At 36.8% G+C, this 24,441-nt stretch overlaps 1 protein-coding gene across 2 annotated transcripts; it reads right to left on the bottom strand.

Moving 5' to 3' along the window:
• Window positions 1–1,076: 1,076 nt before the first annotated feature.
• Window positions 1,077–24,233, bottom strand: SERINC1 (serine incorporator 1). Of its 2 annotated transcripts, XM_017345341.3 has the most exons (11): window positions 24,067–24,228; window positions 14,449–14,569; window positions 13,674–13,835; window positions 11,447–11,616; window positions 9,490–9,569; window positions 8,858–8,995; window positions 7,773–7,942; window positions 7,572–7,662; window positions 4,793–4,937; window positions 4,450–4,680; window positions 1,077–2,744 (listed from the first exon to the last, which is right to left on the bottom strand). In XM_017345341.3, the coding sequence occupies exons 3-11, from the start codon at window positions 13,707–13,709 to the stop codon at window positions 2,609–2,611; spliced, it is 1,197 nt and encodes a 398-aa protein (XP_017200830.1). In that variant the 5' UTR covers window positions 13,710–13,835; window positions 14,449–14,569; window positions 24,067–24,228; the 3' UTR covers window positions 1,077–2,608. The 2 variants fall into 2 exon arrangements, with proteins under 2 accessions (XP_017200830.1, XP_002714841.1); XM_002714795.5 differs by lacking the exon at window positions 14,449–14,569 and having other exon boundaries at window positions 24,067–24,233.
• Window positions 24,234–24,441: the final 208 nt, after the last annotated feature.

Below are 24,441 nucleotides of genomic sequence, written 5' to 3'. Positions count from 1 at the left end.
CAAAAAAACCATGCTACTACTATATGACCATTCATAATGATCCCTGGCCCAAACAACCACAGATCGATTCTGTTTTCTATAATTACAAGGGTATTATATAAATGTAATTACACTGTATGGGATCTTTTCAGATTGTCTTTTATGACCATTCATTTGCATTGCTGCATATACCAATAGGTCAATGCCCTTTAAAAAAAATTTTTATTTGAAAGGCAGAGCTATAGAGAGAGGTAGATACAGACAGATCCAGAGATACTTTCATTCCCAAATGCCAGCAAGTCGGGACTGGGACAGCCAAAGCCAGGAGCCAGAAGCTTCATCCGAGTCTCCCACATGGTTGCAAGCAGTTGGGCCACCCTTCTGCTTTCCCAGGCACATTAGCAGGGAGCTGGATCAAAGTGGAACATCGAGGACTTGAACCAGCATCATAGGATGTTAGTTATTCAGCAGTATTTAACCAGTCACGCACTAAAGGATAACTCAGTTGTTTTCAGTTCTGGCTGTTGCAAATAAAGCTGCTATGAACACTCATGTACAGGTGTGAACACTTAAATTTTATTTAACTTTGATAAACCCCCAAGAGTCTTACAGGTAGTGCCTATAATACTGGAAAAACTCAGGCCATTTCCAAATACTTAATAAAATACACTGAAGTTTGAAGAAGTATTCTAGCACTAGGACTACATGCCTACTTTTTTTTTCCCCCTTAAGGAAGAACTTTTATACTATCTTAAATTTCAGTGAAAGAAAAGAAGCATTAGTTGGCAATCAGAAAAAATGGCTCAAGGATATATCAGGTGTAGAATAGCTACTGAAGGAATTAAATATACTCTCCAAACCAACTAGTTCCATGTACTGAAGGCTCTCCAGTGGGACAATACCACTTTACCTTTGATATCCAAGTTCAGGGGTCATTTACAGGCAACCAAATAAAAATCACCTTCAAAACAATTCAATTATCAAGACAGAAATGGGCAGTTACCCTTTAGTGTCAGGTTCTTTCTTATACAAGAAAAAAGTAGGATTGAGTATTACAGCCACTTAAATTTGAGTGGCTGAATAATTAAGACAATATACACGTTCTCTGAATTCATTTATTTAGAGATAGAACACAGCCATTCAAAATTGTGGAATACAATATCAATATACAGAATAAGGCTGGGGAATTAAGTTGAGTTGTTATATATTTTTAAAGAAGCAAATGTAGATTTTAAAAGCTTCATTATACACTAATAACACATAAAACAACTAAGATTTTCTATCTGTCATACTACTTGATTTTTCAGGTCAAAAGAGTATAATAATCTATATATTTCAGTTTCATGGCAGGAAAAACAAAAGCAAGCCTTTTGAATTATGTAATCTATTAACTGGAGTTTTATTCTACAACTTTCTGTCATTCTCCTGACTTCGATGAGTAAAAGGCATCATGGACACCAGCAATCCATATCACTTAATTATGCACCTCTAACAAGGTTTAAAATCATCAATTCGAATGTATTTTGAACACAAACTATTTTTCAATGTCAGAGAATGCTAGCTATTTTGAGAAGGCTTGGAATTCCCTAGCTTTGCCACTAAATCAGCTATTTAAGCCTGTACTTTAGCTTCTTCATCTTTAAAATGAGAGCACTGGACTAGATTTTACCTAAGTGCTTACACTAAAGCTTCGCATTTGCAGTTTCTTCTTGCCCTAACAAACCCAACTTTCAAAATAATTTTCAACAACTTCCTTCTAAATCCATGATTATCCTGTACAAAATCCTCATCTAAATCTTTCAAAATTTCTAGCATATGTGTCGAGCACATACTTTTGTACAGGTTTATAAGGACCAAAACAATTTTTTAGTGAAGGCCATCTCTACTCAGATTACAGTCTCACTGGGTATTTAATTTAGTACCCAAGCACCAATGATCTTTCTTTGAAGGCTCTATGCTTCAACCTCTGTCCATAACCTACAGTGTTTTCCATCAAACATTCCCTTTCTATTTAAGTTCCTCACCTTCATTTCAAAGGAAAAATCTGACAAGATTTTTTAGACAACTGGTACTTAAATAGCTATACTCTTTGCCATCTTCTATGAGGCAACACACCAAATGCAGGATACCTCAAAAAGTTCATGGAAAAAGAAATTAAAGATAGGTTTATTTTGGTACATAAAAATTCTGAAATCCATCCATGTTTTCATAATACATATTTTCCATAAATGCTTTGAAGATCCCTTGTATTTCAAAAGGCAGCCAAACATTTATATTTTCTAAAAGTTTAAGGTCTAACACAACTGTAAAATCAAACTGACAGTTTTTTTGCTTTTACCCTAGTTTCACAGGTACAAAGCAGAGATTAAATAAACCTACTTGATGTCCACTTTTCTAACTTACTACCATACTCACAATGTACTTGGCAAGAAAATAATAAATAAAATGGCAAGCAGTAAAATTTAATTCATGCTAGAACAACACTTGGGGAAGTTACATGGGAAGCACATGCGTGCACACACACATACACACCCACAAACACACACACCTTTTAGAAAAGTTGGGAATACTGTTAATTAATTTCAAATAAGCACAGATCGAAGTGGGACCTGCATGCCATAAGTCCCATTCAGTCAAAATCACGATTTGTAAGAACAAGTGGTGCCACCAGTGTCCAAACATATAACACGATGCCAATCCAACTGGAAGAGATTTTCACCCAGACAGCTGTCCACTGACTTTTCATCTCACGAGACGGCTCATACCTAAAATGTGGAAAATAAGAAAAGGTTAGGGGACAAGGGTTAGATTATCAGCCATCAAGTTAGTAAGTTTCATTAATACAGAGTATTCTTTGTAGGTTATTTGTGATACCAAAATATAGTTGCTGCCTCTAATCTGTCTTGCTTTCCATACTGATATAATAGCTAGTGTAAAGGTAAAATTCAAGAATTTCCTTTAATGGAGTAAAATACATGGGCCTCTGAAATAATTCTTTTGCACCTTGCTCTGAAGCACTATATGTATTTCTGGCATTTTTATTAGATAGAAATGGAATATGACCTCTGGATAACATGTTACTATTACATAAAAGACAGTTCAAAGTATACATGGGGATCCACATTACCTCTATTATCCCTGCCCTCTCAGATTTAAGAGACTAGAAAATAAATGTATCCCAAATTTAGCTGTTGTTTGCATTACTGAAAAAAAATCTTTTTATCTAAAATTTTAACATTTACCATTATCTGACAGCCAAAATCTCTGAATTATTGTGAACTATTGGATTCTTACAGCTTAATATGCTGCAACGTAGGGATTTTTTTATAATATATATTTTAATAATAAATACCAATAAAAGCTGCTCATAAAAAATGCAGTGAAGAGTAATTTTTTTCTTCATTTTTTGAGGCTACTGAAAGTCATCTTAGTTTAAGGGTGGAGCCAATATTGTGGCATAGCAGATAAAGCTTCCACCTGCAATGCTGTCATCCCATATGGGTGCCAGTTCAAGTCCAGGCTGTTCTACTTCGGATCCAGCTCCTTGCTAGTGAGCTGTCTCTCTCTTTCAGTAACTGTGCCTTTTAAATAAACAAAATAAATCTTGGGGCCTAATATTGTAATAGGTTAAGCTGCTACCTGCAATGCCGGCATCCCATTTGGGGGCTGGTTGGAGTCCAAGATCCCACTTCCAATCCAGCTCCCTTCTACTGCCTGGGAAAGCAGCAGAGGTTGTCCCAAGTCCTTGGGCCCCTGCACCTAAGTGGCAGACCCAGATAAAGCTTCTGGTGTCGATCTGGCCTATCCCTGACTACTGTGGCAATTTAGGGAGTGAACCTGCCAATGCAAGCTTGCTCACTCACCCTCCTCCCTCTCTCTCTCTAACACTGCTTTTCAAATAAATCAATCTTTAAAAAAAGAACTGCCCAAAGCATATAGTTCAAATTAAGTTTTACAGCAAATCATTCAATAATTACTTAAACAAAATCAATTTTTAAAAAATTGTCTTCCTCTTACCAGAAGAGATTAGTTCTGAAATGATAAAAAGAGCATCAATTATTGAATTCTAAGGATCCATCTACTTAATACAGTCAAACTCAATTTAAAAATTTTCAACATTTAATAAAGTTCAAACAAAAGACAAGAAAAAGCTATCTTTTGCTGTCTATGTTGAGAACAGGTTTACAGTACTAAAAAAGTAAAATGTTGTGTTAGGTCAACTATAAACATGAATTTCTGTCAAAAAAATTCTCATGACTTCAACATCTAGAGCCATTTCAATGTTTCTATTACTAAATCAAGGAAATTAAGTGCATTTTTCACACTGGTTTCACTGTGTAAATATTTAGCTGTAAATTTTGAAATACATTAAAGTGTAAAAGTATTTCACAGCACATCATGTTCTATGAAAGAACCATGTAAAAGCCATCAGAAATTCCCATGTCCAAAGTTTCTGTCAAATGTAAGTACCTGTACCAGTTGGTAAGTGTCATCATGATATAAAGTGAAGCCAGGAAAAGCATGAAGTGAAAGAAGGAGTAGCTGTAAGTGACACCATCTCTTTCATTATCCACGGCTCGGTGAACATCATCACCATCCTCCAGTGATCCATCACTTCTGGCTCCACCATCTTCTATTAATGTTGATTCATCACTCGTGAGTGTCAGTTTATTAACCTGACTATTGTTCGAAGTACGAATGCTACATGAAAGAGTTCAGGAAGAGAGAAAATGTATTTTTAAAGAAATGATTTCTAAATGAACACATGGAGTTGTTTAAAAAAAAAATCACAGCTTTATATATATTTTTTTACCTTGAGTAAAACACACACAATAAAAAGAGGATTAATCCTACAATTCCTTGAGCATGCCACCACTGGACAGACTGCCCATCCTTTGGGATGCTGCTTGTTGTATTGAAGCCAATTATGCTTAAAAGACTTGGGTTGCAATTTGTTTCTGTAACATAAATTAAGGTGAAATTAAAATGTCAGAATAATATAATAAATTTAATATTTTAGGGCATAATTAGAGCTGTTTAATTTAATTCTTGGTATCCTTGAAAATTCAGAGTTTTGCTGGGAAATGTACAAAATGCTTGAAGGCAACTTGTATTTATTAATGATATCTTTATGATATTTTTGTTGTTATTCTTTTTGAACTTTATACTGCTGGGTACTTTTATAGAAGTCCATGCAAAGGTCAATCATTCTATTTTCAACTCCATCTTAGAGCTGAAAGATACATGACATTTTAACTCCTCAGAAAAATCCAAAATTCAGATGACCTCCCTAAAGTCAGTAAAATTCCATGAAGTTAGAAATAAAATGCAGATGGTTCTAATGTACTAGTTTTTCTTTTCTTTTTCCTTTTTCTTTTTTTCTTTTTTTTTTTTGACAGGCAGAGTGGACGGTGAGACAGAGACAGAGAGAAAGGTTTTCCTTTTCTGTTGGTTCACCCCTCAATGGCCACTGCGGCCGGTGCACCGCGCTGATCCGAAGCCGGGAGCCAGGTGCTTCTCCTGGTCTCCCATGGGGTGCAGGACCCAAGCACTTGGGCCATCCTCCACTGCACTACCGGGCTACAGCAGAGAGCTGGACTGAAAGAGGAGCAACCAGGACAGAATCCAGCGCCCCGACCGGGACTAGAACCTGGTGTGCTGGCGCCGCAGGCAGAGGATTAGCCTATTGAGCCGCGGCGCCGGCCACTAGTTTTTCTATCACATATTATGAGGAGTCAATAACTGCCTTTATATTAAATTTGTCAAAGTTCAATGTTCCAAAAATATTAAAAAAAAAAAAACATATAAAACCATTTGTGGAAATTACCAAGCAAGGCCTCAGGACGTAATGCTTATTTTTTTGTATGTATTTTAAAAATTTATCTATTTTCATTTATTTGAAAGGCAGGGAGACAGAGAATAATCTTCCATCTGCTGCTTCACTCCCAGATGCCTGTAATAGCTAGGACTGGCCTGGTGGTGGAAGGCAGAAAGCCTGCAACCTAATGCAGGTGACAGGGGCCCAAGTACTTACGCCATCACCTGCTGCCTCCCAGGGTGCTTATTAGCAGGAAGCTGGAATTGGAAGTGAAGCTGGGACTTAAATTCAAAGTACTCCAATATGAGTACTTTGCACAAGTTAGGCAACTTCTAAGCCAAATGCCTGCCCTGGACCTAATGTTCTTTGTTCTTTTCTAAGCCTAGAAGCAACATTAGTTAAATATTCAGCAATGTGTCTGAAATACGTATTTTTTCCTTTTTCAAAGCCAGATCTGTCAAACTCCATCTTATTAGTGAAAATGGGTAAGACTAATCTCTAAAATAATTTATTAATAATTATTTTTTAAATCAGTTATTTGGAAAAAAATAAAGATTCTTTCATTTAATATACTAAAAATAGAAACTCCTATCTTTCTCCATTAAATGATTAAAGCACCTATAGTGCTTGTAAACTCACTGAAATGAGATGCAGGTAAGACAGTTTATAATTATTTTTCTTAAAGAGATCATTTTCGTCCTTTTCTAAAAACACTTACTACCTTCTCTCCTCCCAAATAAAATGTATTTGTTTCTCTATTTATAGAATGCAACAAAACTGGCCTAAAAAGAGATTTATAACAAAGCTTATTTATCAGGGGTGGTATCTGGCCCAGGGATTAAAACACCATTTGGAAAGCTCACATCCCATATCATTCAGAGTGCCTAGGTGCGAGTCCTGGCTCCACCTTAGATTCCAGCCTCCTGCTAATGCACACCTGAGGAGGCAGATGATGAATCATGTACTTGAGTGACTGCCACCCATGTGGGAGACATGGATTGAAGATTTCTATTTGCCTTTCAAATAAACATGGAAGGCCAGCGCCGTGGCTCACTTGGCTAATCCTCTGCCTATGGCACCGGCACCCCAGGGTTCTAATCCCGGATGGGGCACCAGGTACTAGTCCCGGTTGCTCCTCTTCCAGTCCAGCTCTCTGCTGTGGCCTGGGAGGGCAGTGGAGGATGGCCCAAGTGCTTGGGTCCCTGCACCTGCATGGGAGACTGGGAAGAAGTACCTAGCTCCTGGCTTCAGATCAGCATAGCTCCGGTCATAGCAGCCATTTGGGGGTGAACCAACGGAAGGAAGACCTTTCTCTCTGTCTCTCTCTCACTATCTCTAACTCTCTCTCTCTGTCTCTCTCACTATCTAACTCTGCCTGGCAAAAAAATAAAAAACTAAATAAATAAACATGGAAAAAGAAAGGTCAAATTATATTCAATTACCAGCAGTCAGAAGAAAAAATAATAATGTGAAAAAAATTGTTTAAAACATGCAAATAATTGTTTGAGCTTTTATTTCTTTACACAACTATCTTATGCACTATGAAAATTAGATACAGTTTTTGAAATTTTCATGTAACTTCCTAAAGCATTCAGACAACTGTTAGTGAAGGAAGAAATGAAGTGGAAAAAGATATTAATACTTCGAAGATGAAAATGCTATACTATTTAATTCCTACAGCAGGCTACTTTTAAGTAGCTTAATCTCACAAAATGATCATCTTTGAATAAAAATACTGCAGAACTCATTAAAAACAAATACAAACAAAACAAACCTGGTTCATTGGTCATAGCAGACCATGTCAAATACATTGTGTAGACTGTAATTACTGAAGACTGTAATAAACCAGATCTTGGTTGTGACTCCTACAAAAGAAAAATATTAAGCAACACAGATAAATATTGACACCATTCAAGATTTATGAAAATTTAGAAAGGCATAAGTTTCAGAAAAACTAATATGATGAACGGCATACCTGGATTTTTGGCAGTATAGACATTACAGAAGCACCAATACACAGGAGCATGTTGACACTGATAAACGCCTTATTTTCTGAACAACCGGCTGGATGAGTATAGTACACAAAGAACAAGACGACAGCAACTAAAGACAGCAGGTAATTCAGAGCTGTTGCTGATAATAAGGCTGTAAAAGAAATACAATGGAAAAAGTAGATGTTACAATTATTAGGAATTAGACACGGGACTTGTTTTAAAAGTCATTTTATCAAAAATATATTTTAAGTAACCAGCATTATCAGTGTTAGGCAAGCTATACAAGCAGGAAAGAAAATTCTGAACATGACTGTTTAAGGATTCTAGTTTTTTCACATAGCTCACTATTTTCAAGAACAGTTAAGTTAGTAATAGACTTTTAATTAGTAGTATTATCTGTATTATATAGCTTACAAACCATCTACACGTCAGTCATTTTTTAAATAAAAATAACTAGAATTATTTCTTAGTGTTAGAAAAAATAATCATTTAGTTGTAAATAAAGGCATTAAGAAACTAAATCATTTTCATTGTTAATGTTAGACCCTCAAAATAATGCTTTTCCTAATCAATTAAAACCTTAAAAATGTTATACAAAAGTAATTATTATTTAATAAGATAACCTAAGTCACTTCTATGTAAACTTCAACATACACACATGGTTTTTAGTCTTTGTGCTAATTTATGTTCAACATAGAAGTACTTAAATAGATTTGCCTTGCTGTTGGGGGAATCCTATCCAACAGCTATTTTTGAATGCCTAAAATGTCCTAGGACACATACAGCGAAAACAAAACAGATAAAAACCCTTGTATTAGATTAACATTTAGTTAAGCTATTTGGGTTCTTTTGAATTCTTTCCTAATTCTTGGTATATTCCAAGTTAATCTATCAACAGATCTCTCAGTGTAGTAAGTTGCTGATACAAATGTGGTATGATGCTGCTCAACTATAATCTCCTCATTACAGAAGACAGACCATAAAAATTTTAAGTAACTTCCCTAGATGGTACATATCTGTTCAGAACTCAACTATCTTGAAGATATTTTGTGAGACAGAAGCTTACCTGCATACCAACATCTTGAATTCCCTTCTTCCATTTTTTCAACCCACGATTCATTCCATGAATGTGCAAAATCAATAAGTAAGACTAATTGTATAAGAATGAAGCAAAAGGCACCTGCCATGCCTACATAAAACCACACTGAAAGGAAAAAAGCATACATACAAATCAAAGACTGGTTTAGTTTTCGTTACTCATTTTTCTTTTTACAACCTCAGGACACACACACACAAAAACACAACTTTATATATGCCTCAACTCAATCTGAACACAGTATTGATTACTACAGGCTAGGAGAGATGAGAAGGATAAAAGGAGTTTTGATTGAAAAATACAGGGGAAGCTAGATATGGTTCATTGAGACAAAGATACTAATATTATGTTAATAGGAGAAATGGGATGAGGAGTATGGGAGAACTCTGTAAGCATCCCAAAAATTCTGATTTGTGAATTCAAAAATTTTATTCTGAAATAAAACGTAAAAAAAAAAAAAAAAAAGAAAGAAAAGGAAAAAAAAGGCAAGTAAAATTAGGAAAGAAACAAGCAGGTTCATGGTCCCAGGCAACAATTATGTCAGTTGTTTTATAAACCATCAACATCAAATAATTTAAAAAACAAAAACAAAGATGTCTTACCAGTTGTAAAAGTTCCTTCTGGAATAAAGAATGCCCCAATAATAATTGCAATCGCCGCAGCAAATTTAAAGAACCAGAATCTAAAACAAAAATATAATTTTTAAATGAATAAATGTAACTTCAACAAATAATTTCATATATGAAATCTTTAAAGAGTGTCGAGGAACAACTTACTATTTTATTCCTTTTAGTATTTTTTTTTATTCTACTTAATACCATTGGTTTAACTCTTTAATTAACACACAATTATACTTAGGCATTTAAATTTAACTGAAAAGTGATCTCTGTTAAATATAAGAGTGGGAATAAGAGAGGGAGGAGATGTACAGTTTGGCACATGCTCACTCAGATTTACCCCTAATGGTAGAGTTAGAAATGTGCCCGAAGATTCCAATTCAATCCCATCAAGGTGGCATGTACCAATGCCATCTCACTACTCAAAGGGATCAGTTTCAGTTCATAATTAATCATAACAATAGGATTAAGTGTCAAAGGGATCACATAAACAAGACTAGTGTCTGCTAGTAATAACTGATAGAATTAAAAAGGAGAAATCGATCCCATATGGGAAGCGGGATACACAGCAACTCATAGAATGGCAGAAGTCCTAAACAGCACTCTGGCCTCAGAATCAGCCCTTAAGGCATTCATATCTGACTAAAAAGCCCATGAGAGTATCTCAGGCATGGAAAGCCAAGACACTGTGGCCAAAAAAAAAAGAAAAGAAAAAAAAAAAAAAAAAAAAAAAAAAAAAACAACAACCTACATGAAAGATCTCTGTGAGTGAGATCCCAGCAGAAAGAACAGCCTGTCAAAGAAGGAGGTACCTTTCTCTAAAGGGAGGAGAGAACTTCCACTTTGACTATGGCCTTGTCTAAATAAGATCGGAGTTGGAAAACTCAAGAGGCTTCCATAGCCTTGGCAGCTCATCACAAGAGCCTCGGGAGATTACTGACGTCATAAATAAGAGTGTCAATTGTTAAGTCAACAACAGGAGTCACTGTACACTTACTCCCCAAGTAGGATCTCCATCCTTAATGTGTTGTACTATGTGATTTACCAGCAAAACTACTACTCAAACAGTACTTTATACTTTGTGTTTCTATGTGAGTGCACAAACTGTTGAAATCTTTACTTAGTTCACTAATTCATTATGATAAAATGAGATTATAATAAGTGGGGTAGTATGTCAAAATATAAGGTGCAGTATACAAAGGAATAGTTTTAATAAACACATGAAAAATGCCTCAATTCAAATGTTTAATAATGTAAAACAACCAATAGTTAAGGAGACAAAATTAAAATCTACCTGTCACATCAAATTTTCCCATTACTAGTTATAGTCCATTAGCTTGTTCCTCCTGTCTTTGGTGGCACATGTAATTAGATAAGCAACAGCAGATACTTTTTAAAAATTTAACTAGTCGGGGGGTGGGGGGAATAAAAACAGGTAAAATAAAAAATAAAATCCCCAGCATTCAAGTAGAGTACCAACTGTATCACTCTGTTAAGGGAAATTGATAAATGAGCTCAGAAGTTTCACTATGGGTTCTCCAAAGCAATTAATCATTTTTTAAAAATCAATACCCTTTTTACTGTTAAAGTTTTCTACTTTGGCTGCACTGTAAGTCTAAGAAACAGAGTTCTATGTAGTGGAACTCATTCACAAAAAGCTAAAAGGAGATACAGAAACAGCTCTTCTTTTAATAGTTACAGATGTACAGATCCTCTATTTAGTATGAAAATATAAAGCAACATGAACCAGAGGTTATGCTAACAAATTATCTAAACTATTATTTAATATCGAGTCTGACATTCTTTGGTAGAGAAAGAAATGATCTTACCTTGTCATTCACGGACAAAAAAAATTTATTAGACCTTAAAATTTTGGGGGGCAGACTCAAAATTACTAAGTGTCTATTCAGACTTCTATATTGAAATTTACCCAAAAACTCACCCATTGTGTACTGCAGCTCTAGGATCACTGCTGCTCTTCACTTTGATCATTAGTAAAGAAAGGAGAAGATAGAACATAGCCAATCCAAAGCACAAACGGTATACAGCTTTATAGCCAACCAGAATATTACAAGGGACAACACCTTTCTCATTCTCACAAAATCCAGGAATCTAGAGAAACAAAGAAGGAGCATATGATCCATGTTTTTTCATTAAATAAAACTGAAAAATCTTATGCAAAAAGTTTAAAGTTTTATTTAACATTTGAAAAATGAAGTGTACATTACAGTGTATAATGAATACACAATCAAGGCAAGTCTGGTAAATTTTAACAATAAAATGAAGAGTTAAATTTCCATAAGCAAATAATAAACTAACAATGTCCTTCTGAACTATATGTTTACTCTGGGCTAAAGATTCATTCTAAATTTTTAAATCTTACACTCTTTTGTGCTAAACTAAACTGCATGTCTAAAAAGAGAAAGTTAGTTTAAAGGATCCTAGAATAAGTCGGTTTCTAAGCACCACAGAAAATAATAATGGCTTTTAAAAGTCAATGCTACTTAAATATATTTTGGGTTTTGACCCCTATTCTACAAGTGCTATTTTCAATTTTAAATGCACTTGGCTAAATGGCATATGAGCTGGTAGTACTTCTGTATTTTGAGTCAGAATCCTGTAAAGAACTAGTGACCATTTCAGAAAGTCACACTGTATTCAGAATGCAAAACAGATTTTTTGTGTGTGAAATAAGTAGGAATACTGCTCAAAACTTATGTGCTATTCATATGTATGAGACATAATTATTTTTTTCCATTCCTTCCAGCCCCAGCACTTTAAAGAAACTATTTTTATAGGATACTAGTTGTCAAATCCATAGGCTAATTAACTCTCACAAAGTTCTTTATTTATTTTTTAAACAGACACTACACCATTATTCTTAAAACTCTTTTTCCTGAAGACTGTATGTTCTCTTGATTCTTTGTTTCTCAATAATCCTTCAGGTTTCCCTTTCTCTACCAACTCTCATTAACGGAGAGGCTTTGGCAAAGTTCTAGCACTGTGTACTCTGAATGGCCTTCAGTATAAACTTCTACTGTTTCAAACTTTCACTCACTCCCCAAGACCATTATTAGCTCTGATTTCTCTTTGAGTTACCTATGTTTTCTATTTCCTGTTGGAGTACTTTTATGATTTTGTTTGTATCAACTCAAAAATTTATATGTAACCTGACCCACAATGTGATGGTATTAGGAAGTGGGGCCTTTAGGAGTTAATTAGATCATGAGGACAGAGTTCCTACTAGAAGAGAGGGGAGAAAGCTTGCTGCTTTTTCTCTCTTTCTGCCATGTGAGGAGACAAGAAAAGATGGCCATCTGTAAGCCAGGAAGAGGACCCTAACCAGAACTTGACCATGCTGGCATCCTGACCTCAGACATCTAGGCTTCAGAATTATGAGAAGTAAATTTTTGTTGTTTAAATTACTCAATCTATAATATTCTTGTTACAGCAGCATGAACTAAGACATAATACAAGTATATGAAGCCATACTTCCAAGTCAACATGTTAGAAATTTATTTTCCCTAATTTTTTTCACAACCTGATTCCCTGGGGGAAGAAACCAAACAAACAAAAACAAAACTCTCAAATTTTTCTTTTTGTTTCAACAATACTTTCCTTCCAGTTTTCAAGAATCAAAACCTGCCTTTTATTTATGATTCCATTACTGCCAATTTTTAAAAACCAGACTCAGTCAATTCTATATCCAGAAAAACCTATTTCAAGTCCTTTATACTTTTTTGATTATACTACTGCAATAGCCTCTATATTTAACTGCCTGATTCTATTCTTTCTTAACTATTAAATTAATCTTCCTAAAACACAGATGCTCTGTTTAAAAAGCTTTTTCATATTCTTAGTGCTTCCTAGTTTCCAATCTCTACATAAAAAATTCTACTCATTTGTAAAATATCTTTTTCCATTTGAGAACTACTAAGATTAAGCCATTTGCTGAGTTAGAATTACTTCTTTTCTTGAATTACCACATTTTCTATAAGTTTTTAAAAGTTAACAAGATTTATGTTTCCTTTGTCTTTCATAAAAGATTGAGCTATTAATACTGGGATTACATACCATCTTTTTACATTATTCTCTCTTTAATACCTAAACATTAGTTTAATACACACACATACACCCCACTTATTCAATAAATAAGAAGAAAGACTAACCTTATTCAGTTGTTCTTCCATTCCTGGTATTAACATTACACAAGCCACACACACTCCAACTAGCAAGAAAAGTGCATAGATCAATCTAGTTACAGTGGAGTTGTTTCCACTAGGACAGCATCGGCACAGCAAACATGGTGCACTACCACACAAACATGGTATCTGGGAAAAACAGTATTAAAAAATCAGTACAGTATAAAATGATACAACAAAATCTACATTCTACTTCAAAAAAGAAAAAAAAAACAGACTGAAAATAATTAACAGCCAAAAATATTTGGTTCATATATGTTATGTATAAACTAAAAAACAGTAATTCTGAGCAAAGTTGGAAGAAAGATAAACAGTAAAAGCTCTTGCCTCTATACCAAGCAAAATAAAGTTAAAACAACAAGGGAAGGAGAAAAAAAAAAGCAAAGTTTAACTAAAAATGTGGTGTATTTATGAATAGCACAGCTGCTAAGCCCACCTCCAAATCCTGTCCCCTTGCTCCCAGATACAATAAAGGTAAATCTACAGAATTCTGACGATGTCAGCAGAGGAATAAAAAGTGAGTTGATATCCTATCTCTTCTGACTTGGGGGTGATAATAATGAAAACTCCAACTGTAGTCAAGCTACAAAGAATAAGTGAACAGTGTAGGTCAACTACTTTCTCTAATGAATGCCACACTAATGAGTAAAATACATCACAGGAATTAGGATATCTTTCTGTCCAGGAAGGTAAGTATTGGTACAGGGCATTTAACAATAAATATATCAGAAAAGCAAAATACCAAGTATTCTCCTTAAGGTTGACCACAACGTGGGGAGAGACTAAACACACTGCCAGACTTCAGAAAGGTGGACCATCTGTTTCAGTGCTATATTCCACATATTTAAGGAGGCATCGTGTATCTACAGCATCGTAAGGAAATATAATTTATAAGACCCATATCAAACAGAAAAAAATATACACTAGTAAATCGGCAGAAAGTGAACAAATCTGAACGTAGCAACAGACATGATCCAAAATGAAAACAAGCAAAATGAAAAATAAAGAATCAGAGTATTGTGACATAACTTCAAGCAGCTTAGTAAGTGACACTGTAGCCTTGAGGAAGAAAAAAAAAAGAGGTTATTTTGAGGAATTAACTGCCAAGATTTCTGCTAAATTTAATGAAAGATATAAATTCACAGATCCAAGCAGCTCTATGAAGCCCTAGCCAAATAAAGATGATGAAAACTTCACCAAGTCACTCATGGTAATTCAGGCACATGAGTCCACAGAAAGATCTTGGAAAAATGTGTGTTATGAAAAAACAATAGCTTTCATAATCTTTTTGCTCCAAAATAAGCTTACTTTTTAATTCCATTTTACATAAACTTCTTTTTAAACATAAACTTTTAAAAGTATCTTGTAAAGTATCTTATAAGTATCTTATAAACATAAGAATTCCCAACAAAATTCAGTAAGTCAAAAACAGCAATATAAAATGGACAGGTTGAGCATCCCTAATCCAAAAATCCAAAATGTTCTGAGATTTTGGAGCATTTCAAGTTTTGTATTTTCCAATTAGGGATACCTAACCTGTAGAATCTATGCAAATACCCCCAAACCTAAAAAATTTCAAGATCTAAAACACTTTGGGTTCTGAGTATTTCAAATTAGGTATACTTAACCTATAAAAAACTATGATGAAGTGGAGTTAAGTCTGGGAAAGCATGTATCAATTTCAGAAAATTAAATTCATTACAATACCATAATAACAGAGAAAAGAAAAACCCCTATGGTTATCTCAATATATGTAGAAAAATCATTTGAAAAAAATTCCATACCATTTATGATCAAAGATTTCAGCAAACAAGGAAGAGAACATCTCTGCTGGTAAATGGAAGTGATAAAGGATATTTACAAATTATTTACAGCTTTTTTTCCATACTTAAGTCTGAATGATTTCCCCCTAAGATCTGAAACAAAGCAAGGATATTTGTTCTTGCTATTTGTATTCAGTTTTACACTTAGGATCCTAGCAAATACAATGAATCAGGCAAGAAATAAGAAACACCAATTGCGGCAGGAGCCGTGGCTCAATAGGCTAATCCTCCACTTTGCAGCGCCGGCACACCGGGTTCTAGTCCCGGTCGGGGCGCCGGGTTCTGTCCCGGTTGCCCCTCTTCCAGGCCAGCTCTCTGCTGTGGCCAGGGAGTGCAGTGGAGGATGGCCCAAGTGCTTGGGCCCTGCACCCCATGGGAGACCAGGAGAAGCACCTGGCTCCTGCCATCGGATCAGCGTGGTGCGCTGGCAGCAGTGCGCCGGCCGTGGTGGCCATTGGAGGGTGAACCAACAGCAAAGGAAGACCTTTCTCTCTGTCTCTCTCTCACTGTCCACTCTGCCTGTCAAAAAAAAAAAAAAAAAAAAAAAAAAAAAAAAAAAATGGAAGAGAAGACACAAAACTGCACAACTGACACATAACAGAAACTGTCCACACGCGAAGTCCAAAGAACTTACAAAAAATGCACAACACCAAGTTTTCTAAGGCCACAGGATACAAGGTCAATAATTACATTAAAAGAAATATACATAAAAGTACAAAACACTGACTCAATGGCCTAAGTAACCATCAAGACACACTGGATCTATGGACTGCAGGACTTAATGTTGTGTTTTTTTTTTTTTTTTTTTTTTGACAGGTAGAGTTATAGACGGTGAGAGAGACAGAGAGAAAGGTCTTCCTTCCGTTGGTTCACCCCCCAAATCGCTGCCACAGCCAGCGCTGCGCTGATCCAAAGCCAGGAGCCAGGTGCTTCCTCCTGGTCTCCCATGAGGGTGCAAGGCCCAAGCACTTGGGCCATCCTTTACTGCCCTCCCGGGCCACAGCAGAGAGCTGGACCAGAAGAGGAGCAGCCGGGACTAGAACCCAGCGCCCAAATGGGATGCCGGTGCCGCAGGCGGAAAATTAACCAAGTGATCCACGGCACTGGCCGAGGACTCAATATTTTTAAAATGTCAATTTTTTTCAAAATTGATCTACAGATTCACCTAATTCCAATTACAATCCCAGCAACAGTTTACAGAAATAAAAATAAAATTTTATGTAGAAAGGCAAGAACTAGAATAGTTCAAGCAGTCTGAATGAAGGGTGAAGCTGGAAGACTCCTATTACCTAATTTTAAGAAGACACTCAAGGTAGATAGGGAAATAAGTAGGATTGGCTGAATGTCTTTCCAAAGAGCAGTTAAGATTCAAAGATTTCATTCTATTTCTTATTCTAGTTAACTGAAAAGAATAAAACAGAGGGGTCTTAACAGATAATACCAAGTAGAGTGGAAAGCAGGGGCATAATATTATAAAAAAATTAAATTAAACTTTACAGACTGAATGTGTCCCCATTTGGTGCCAGAATGCAGGTATATTCTCCAGGCAGGAGATTAGGACTTTGCTGTGGATACATCAACAGCCCTGGATATGCTTCTACAAATAGCATAGCTAGATTATGTCACTGTAATGTCAAATTGACAAGTCCTACCAAACTCTTCAGTGTCCAAATCCTAAACATGAACAGCCAGCCAAGGACAACTGGACACCAACAGGAACTCTAACATGAACAAAAAGAAATAATAGGGAGGGCATCTAAAGGAAATAAACTATAAAGAGAAATAAAATCATAAAAAATTCATATTTCTACTATAAAGAAAGGGTAGTATTTCAGTAACATGATACAATTAAAATGGAATACAGAACAAGAAAAATTCTTTCAGTGGAAAACAGCCAATAAGATCAAAAATAGGAAAAGAGAAACCTAAGGGTTGAGTCCAAGAAGCACAAGAAAGAAACAAAATAGAGAAAACACAGGTAAGAAAATAATTGAAAATTCAAGAAAGGTAATCACCTGGTGGGGGCGTGGGAGAAAAAAGATGAAAAGATCACACTGAAAAGCTTTATAGAATGACTTCAAATCCCCAAAAACCATACTGGAACACTGCAAATCAATTTGCAAAGGAACAATTCCTTAAAAACCTGATGGAAAATGACTTCCAATCTAGAATTCTATGCCCATTCAAAGTGTATACCCTACAATCTTTCCTCAGGGAGCTCTACTTCAAAAAATGACCATAAACTAAAAAAAAAGGGAAGGAAATACGGAAAAAATTATCTCAGCCCAACACAGAGGCAAAACATATGCTCAACTGAGATTGAAGTGAGACCCTGGATCAAACAGTGAGTACCAGGGGCTGGTGCTGTGGCATAGCAGGTAAAGCTGCCACCTGCAGTGCTGGCATCCCATATGGACGCCAGTTGGTATCCTGGCTGCTCCACTTCCAATCCAGCTCTCTGCTATGGCCTGGGAAAGCAGCAGATGGCCCAAGTCCTTGGGCCCCTGCATCCACATGGGAGACCCAGAAGAAGCTCCTGGCTTCGGATTAGCACAGCTCTGGCTGTTGCAGCCAATTGGGGAGAGAACCAGCAGATGGAAGATATCTCTCTCTCTTTCTGCCTCTCCTTCTCTGTCTGTGTAACTCTTCCAAATGAAAGAGAAAGAGAGAGAGAAAGAAAAAGAAAATGAAGAAAGAAAAACAGTGAGTACCAGTACAGACTAGAGCAGGTCTGAAGATTATGTGAGAGAGAACCTTCACTGTTAGATTAATCATCACATGCATAAATGTACTGAGATCTGTACCCAGTTGGAAAAAAGTTTGGAATTAAATTACGTAGTAAACAAAGCAAGCAATAATTTCAATGAATACAAAAATTGTGTTTGCCAGGAAAAAATCACTATACATTTATTATATGGTCTGAGTGAAGAGTATTACATAGTAATAAAAGCAATAAAGACAGGCAGACATTTGGCTTAGTAGTTAAAGATGCTTGCATGCCAGACAGGAGTGCCTAGGTTCCAGTTTCAGCTGTTTCTGAGTCCAGATTCCCACTAACGTACACGCTGTGTGGCAGAAGTAATGGCTCAAATACTTGACTCCTTGCCACTCACATGCGAGACCAAGATTTAACTCCTGGCACCCATCTTCAGCTAGGCCCAGCACAGGCTGTTGTAGATACTTGAGGTGTAAACCAGAAGAAGGGAGTGCTCGCTCTCTCTCTCTCTCTCTCTTAAATCACTGAAAATGAAAATAATACTTAAGTGCTTACAATTTTTTTAATAATACAAACTCACTTCAATAAAAACAATAATGGTCATTTAACCAAACCTGTAAGTTTTATACAAAGGTAAGAGGTAATCATGAGTGTGATTTGTGTGGGTGTGGGGGATGAGAGCCAGTTGAGATCAACCAACACATGCTAAATCTTCATCTTCTCTGGTTAATAGACAATGTTGGGCCAGTGCTGTGGCGCAGCGGGTAAGGCAGTGCAAGCATCCCATATGGGTGCCAGTTCGGGTCCCAGCTGCCCCACTTCTGATCCAGCTCTCTGTTATGGCCTGGGAAAGCAGTGGAAGATGGCTCAAGTTCTTGGGACCTTGCACCCACGTGGGAAACCCGGAGGAAGCTCCTGGCTCCTGGCATCGGATTGGCACAGCTCCAGCAGTTGCAGCCATCTGGGGAGTGAACCTTTCTCTCTCTCTCTCTCTTTCAGCCTCTGCCTCTCTATAAATCTGCCTTTCAAATAAATAATAAATCTTAAAAAAAAAAAAAGACAACGTTTAAACCAAATAAATTAAACAAAAAAAATCAAGAATAGACTATATGAATTTTATTTAGAAATATAAATACTTAAAGGAACATTGCCCCCAAAGAGCAGAAAGGGAATGGAGTATGGTTTTCCTTAAGTTACATAGAACCATGTGTATGCTGAATTTTGATTTCAAAAAAATTTGATAAATGGGAGCCAGCACTGGGGCATAGCAGGTTAAGCCACTGCCTGCAATGCAAGCATCCCATATAGGTGCCAGTTCAAGTCCTGGCTACTCCACTTTCAATCCAGCTGCCTGCTAATGTGCATGGGAAAGCAGAGGAGGGTGACCCAACTTCTTGGGTCCCTGCACCCATGTGGGAGACCCAGATGAAGCTCCTGGCTCCTGGCTTTGGTCTGGCCCAGCCCTGGCTAGTATAGTCATTTGGAGGGTGACCAGCAGATGGAAAATTTTGTCTCTCCCTCCCTTTAACTTTGCTTTCCAAATAAATAAATAAATCTTTAAAAAAATCTAGGAACTAAAAACATCCTATACAATTAGAGGTTGGATGCAAGAGTATGGGAGAACATTAACTTCTTCCACCTTTCATAGCAGTTGATCTAAAATTAAAATGTCCTTAAAAATTTACTTTAATTTCAAGTTAAACTTAATCTTTAAACTTAAAACAGGATTTCTAAACCACAGCACTATACCATTTGGATTGAATACTTTTTTGTTGTTGGGGGCTATCCTGCACATTAAAGAATGATTAATAGCATCCTGGCAGCTACCCACTAGATGCTAGTGGTGCCCTCACCCAAACTGTGACAATGAGAAATATATGCAGACACTGCCAAATATCCATTGGGAGGCAAAATCATGCCCAGTTGAAAACTACCTGCAATAAATACACATTCTTAGGGGTATCATTATAGCAAACTCTCCCAATGAAGAAATGTTTACTACATTTTACTACATTTACTACATTCTGAAAAAAATTCAGAAATTTCTTTAATTTTTCCTTTGTTAAAATCAAGATAAATTAGGCTTAATTACTTGTTTATGCTGTTAATGATTATGTTTAGCATGCTACTAACTCTAAAAATATTTTTGTTCATCCATCCATCCATTTATATACATGCACTGAGACAGAAGAAACGTTAGTGGTGCTAGGATTTTTTTGGTGGCATTTTCTTTTTTTCTTTATTTTTTTTTTTATCTGAAAGGCCAAGCTTCAGAGAAAGGGAGAGAGACAGAAAAAGAGATCTTCCAACCACTGGTTCACTCCTGAAATGGCGGCAACAGCTGGAGCTGGTCTGGTCCAAAGCCAGGAGCTAGGAGCTTCCTCCAGGTCTCCCATGTGGGTGCAGGGACTCAAGCACATGGGCCATCCTCTACTGCTTTCCCAGGCATATGATCAGGGAGCTGGATCAGAAATGGAGCAGTTGGGACCCAAAACAGCACCTATATGGGATATTGGCACCTCAGGCAGCAGCTTTACCTACTATACCACAGCGCTGGCCGGCCCCGGTGACATTTTCTTTTTTTGTATTATGCACTGCTTCACTATAACTATGAATCATTTCTACAAAAACAAGTTATTGTATTCAAAAATGAAAACCTAGCAGAGGCTGACACAAGAAAGACACTCAGTAATTACTAGCTATTTCTTAACTACATTAAATGTCTTGGAAAAAGAAATGATGGTTACTATATTCAAGGTCCACTTATTTTTAAAAAATCAACTCTATTCACTAATACCAATATAGAGATTGGGATAGGGAAAAACACATAAGTAGTTATAAATGGCTGGTAATGTAGTTATAGCACTAAGTATGAGGTCCAGAGATGTCCATGATATTCTTAGTAATCATTCATCAACAAGACATAACTACGTATCAGTTAAAAGTGATACTGTCATCAGCCAAGGATTATGATCAGTCTATCAGTTTAATTCTGGGCATCTTAATAGTGAATAAAAAAAATTAACACCACAACCTCTGCATAGTGGCATTACATAGAATTTTTCTCTTGTTTCTCTCATTGGGAATTTTCTACAATTATCTTATAAATGAAAATTTTTATCAAATAAGTCTACAAATTTTTTATTTGTACTTTTTCATTTTACTTACAGAGAAAAACAGACCGACCCTCCCCACATCCACTGATTCACTCTTCAAACACCCCCAACAGAATAGGCTATGCCAGGTGGAAACTAAAAGCCCAGAACTAGATCTGGATCTCCCACATGGGTGTCAGGGGCCCAAGTAGTTAGGCCATGACTTTTGCCTCTAAGAGTATATATTAGCAAGAAGCTGGAATCTGGTGCAGCCCTGGAACTCAAACCCAGGCACTCCAATTTGGGATGCAGGTGTCCAAAGCTGCTTCTTGAGCACTGTGCCAAATGCCCATCCCCCTGGTTTATTTTTAACTCTGGCTTACCTGCTCTAATTTAATGATCTGAATACTACTTCTGAAAATGTGAACGACTTTTAATTTGTCCAAACCACTAGATCAATGAAAGAACATAATGGCGGATAAGAATGTGGAAGAGATAGATTTGTACATCAGAAGGCAAATTCTCTTTCATTAGTATCCATCTGCACTTAAGACAGGAGCACAAGAAGAAAAGGGAAAAAAGGATGACTCAAAGTGCATGCTATAACAGAAATACTTTCAGAACAGTCAAGCAACTAGAAGCATGATGAGCAGCAACCTTGGCCACCAAGCTTTTCTATCTGTCAGAGATCAAGCATCAGAAGATGGAAAAACAGCTTTGTTGTTAGTAACTTTCTAAAGTATTTTAGTAGGAAGAGCAATTAAAAGTGTCAATTTTGTCTTGAACATTTTTCTAGTTAAGAAAAATGGTGACCTGAATTATAAAAATATAAGAATGTAATTTTTGCCCATGATGCTCCCTATGAATACTGAAACACACAACATACATACAAAACAACCAAAAAACTACTAAAAAATAAATTTTAAACCATCATTGTCCTTGACACAAAAAAGGCTGCTCATAACTGGAGAATGAGAACAAATAGAAGATATGCATCCCTTCTTCCTAATCTCTACAATCTTTGAGAAATACAGCACATCCACTTGATAACTGGGCAAATTCTGACATACAAATTAAATTACAAAACAAGTTCCAAAAAATGAAAACAATCATAATAACTGTTACGAATTCTTAGTGCTTTTTTATTTTTTACTCTAAATTTGCCTCTTTTGTATAAAACAGTCTATATATTCAAGCCTCTTTTGTCTAAAACAGTCCATATATTCTCTAAAGCTTTTTGAGATAAAATATATCAGGTTTCCAGGCTTAATTACAAAAGAAATACAATACAGTCAAGAGAATGGCCTGGCTGGAGTAATAACCTCCACAAATTATTTGATTAAAATACATTGGTTAATATATACATATGCAAAATGGTATCATGTGGGAAGTCAGACAAGCAATTGTTAAAAGTAGAATTTACAATTCACAGATGAAAGAAATATGATCTGGAGTCAGCACTGAGGCAGAACCAGGTAAATTGTCACTGGGATGTCAGCAACCCATAGGAGAGTGCTGGCTTGAATCCTGGCTGCTCTGCTTTCTGATCCAGCTTCAAGCTAATGAGCCTGAGAAAGAAGATGGCTTAAGTACCTGGGCCCCTGCCACCCATGTAGAGATCAGTATGGAGTTCCTGGCTCCTATCTTCACCCTGACCTAGACCTGGTTGTTGCAGCCGTTTGGGAATAAACCAGAAGATGAGAAGATACCTCTTGGTCTCTTACTCTATCACTCTGCCTTTCAAATAAATAAATAAATAAGTCTTCAGAAAATTATTTGAACCTAAATCAATCACCCAAATACAAATATCTTTATTAACTATCTTGTGTTTTTTCTGTTTTTTTTTTTTTTTGGAAGGAGAGATTATCTTCAATAAATTGGAGTTTAATTGTGCCACCTGAATCAAGAAATCTTGCCACTATAATGAAAATGGTTTCACTCCAATAACTCTGTATCTTATCAAAACACAGTACAAACCTAATTAAGCTTCGAATTTCAGATAACACACACATTCTGTATGTCAAGACACATGATATTTAACACCAGAGAAATAATCAGCTTTTCCAAGTATTCAAATTATGGCTGGAGAAGTAAAGCCAAAAAAAAAAAAAAATCCTCGATACCATTAAAGGTGAACACCTATAGGCAAAGCTAGGGCTTCTTATTTCAAGAAACAATTTTTCAACATTAATAATACTGTCAGGCTGTCCCAAATAAAGGGCACTTCTTAATCAGCATCTGCACAATCAGAACAATGAGGCCGATAGGCCTCCAGGGAAAGCAGGGCTGCAGCCTGAGGTCGCAGGGAAAAAAGGTGAAGAGAGGGGGTGCCCCACGGAAGGAAAGGGCTGAAGACCGTTGCAGAGATGGCCTATGCAGCTACAAAAGGAAACAGCCAGAAGGGACCTGAAAGAATGGTACGCAGCATTCAGAACGGGGGAGCGGGGCGGGGATGCCCGCTCTCTGCTTCATCTCTTTCGTTCCAGTCAGGCTCACATTCCCACCGCACCCCCACGGCATCACAATCACTCTTTCGCAATCCCCAAGGCCCCGAAGCTGAGTCAGAGTCACCAGAGAAAACAGGAAGAAAATGGGACAGAAGGCCCCTGCTGGGTGGAGTATCACGTCCCCACCAGGCCATACCCAGGAGTATACGATTCGCTTTCTTTTCCCATTCTCATGCTAGCGCCCTAAGCCCGCAAAATAAAAACCACAAAAAACCTTACCCAGCTCGCCATAGAGCAGAGCCCCAGGACTCCCCCCATCTTCACAACGTCGCCAGAGAAGGAGATGCCAACAAGATGGAGACAGCGCCTTCTCTGCCTTTCGAGACTTATTTACTATCCAGAAGACACTTCCGGCGCAGAGCTCACCCCGCCCTGCAAGCCGTGCGTCACTTCCTCCCAGGGCAGTGTCTGGAGCGACCTAGGGCGCTGCTGATATTGCGCATGCGTGTGCCTGGGATTGTGCGACATTCTCTGTTCTAGCGAATTTTTCCCAGATTGCTGGCCTGAAAGCTACGGTATAACGGCGAGTGGACTCCAGTTTGCCAAATTAAGAAAACGATGTGAGAAAAAAAAAAAACCGCCTTTACTTACTTT

Source organism: Oryctolagus cuniculus, chromosome 5, assembly GCF_964237555.1.
Source record: "Oryctolagus cuniculus chromosome 5, mOryCun1.1, whole genome shotgun sequence".
Lineage (NCBI taxonomy): Eukaryota > Metazoa > Chordata > Mammalia > Lagomorpha > Leporidae > Oryctolagus > Oryctolagus cuniculus.
The sequence above is the reverse complement of the archived record's forward strand: the minus strand, read 5'-3'. Positions and strand labels throughout refer to the sequence as shown.

Coding starts and splice junctions, on each gene's coding strand:
- SERINC1 (XM_002714795.5), bottom strand. CDS start 24,105: ATGGGGGGAGTCCTGGGGCTCTGCTCTATGGCGAGCTGG. Junction 7,943..8,857: donor TTCAAGATGTTGGTATGCAG/GTAAGCTTCTGT, acceptor TTTCTTTTACAG/CCTTATTATCAGCAACAGCT. Junction 2,745..4,449: donor ACACTTACCAACTGGTACAG/GTACTTACATTT, acceptor TCCACATTTTAG/GTATGAGCCGTCTCGTGAGA.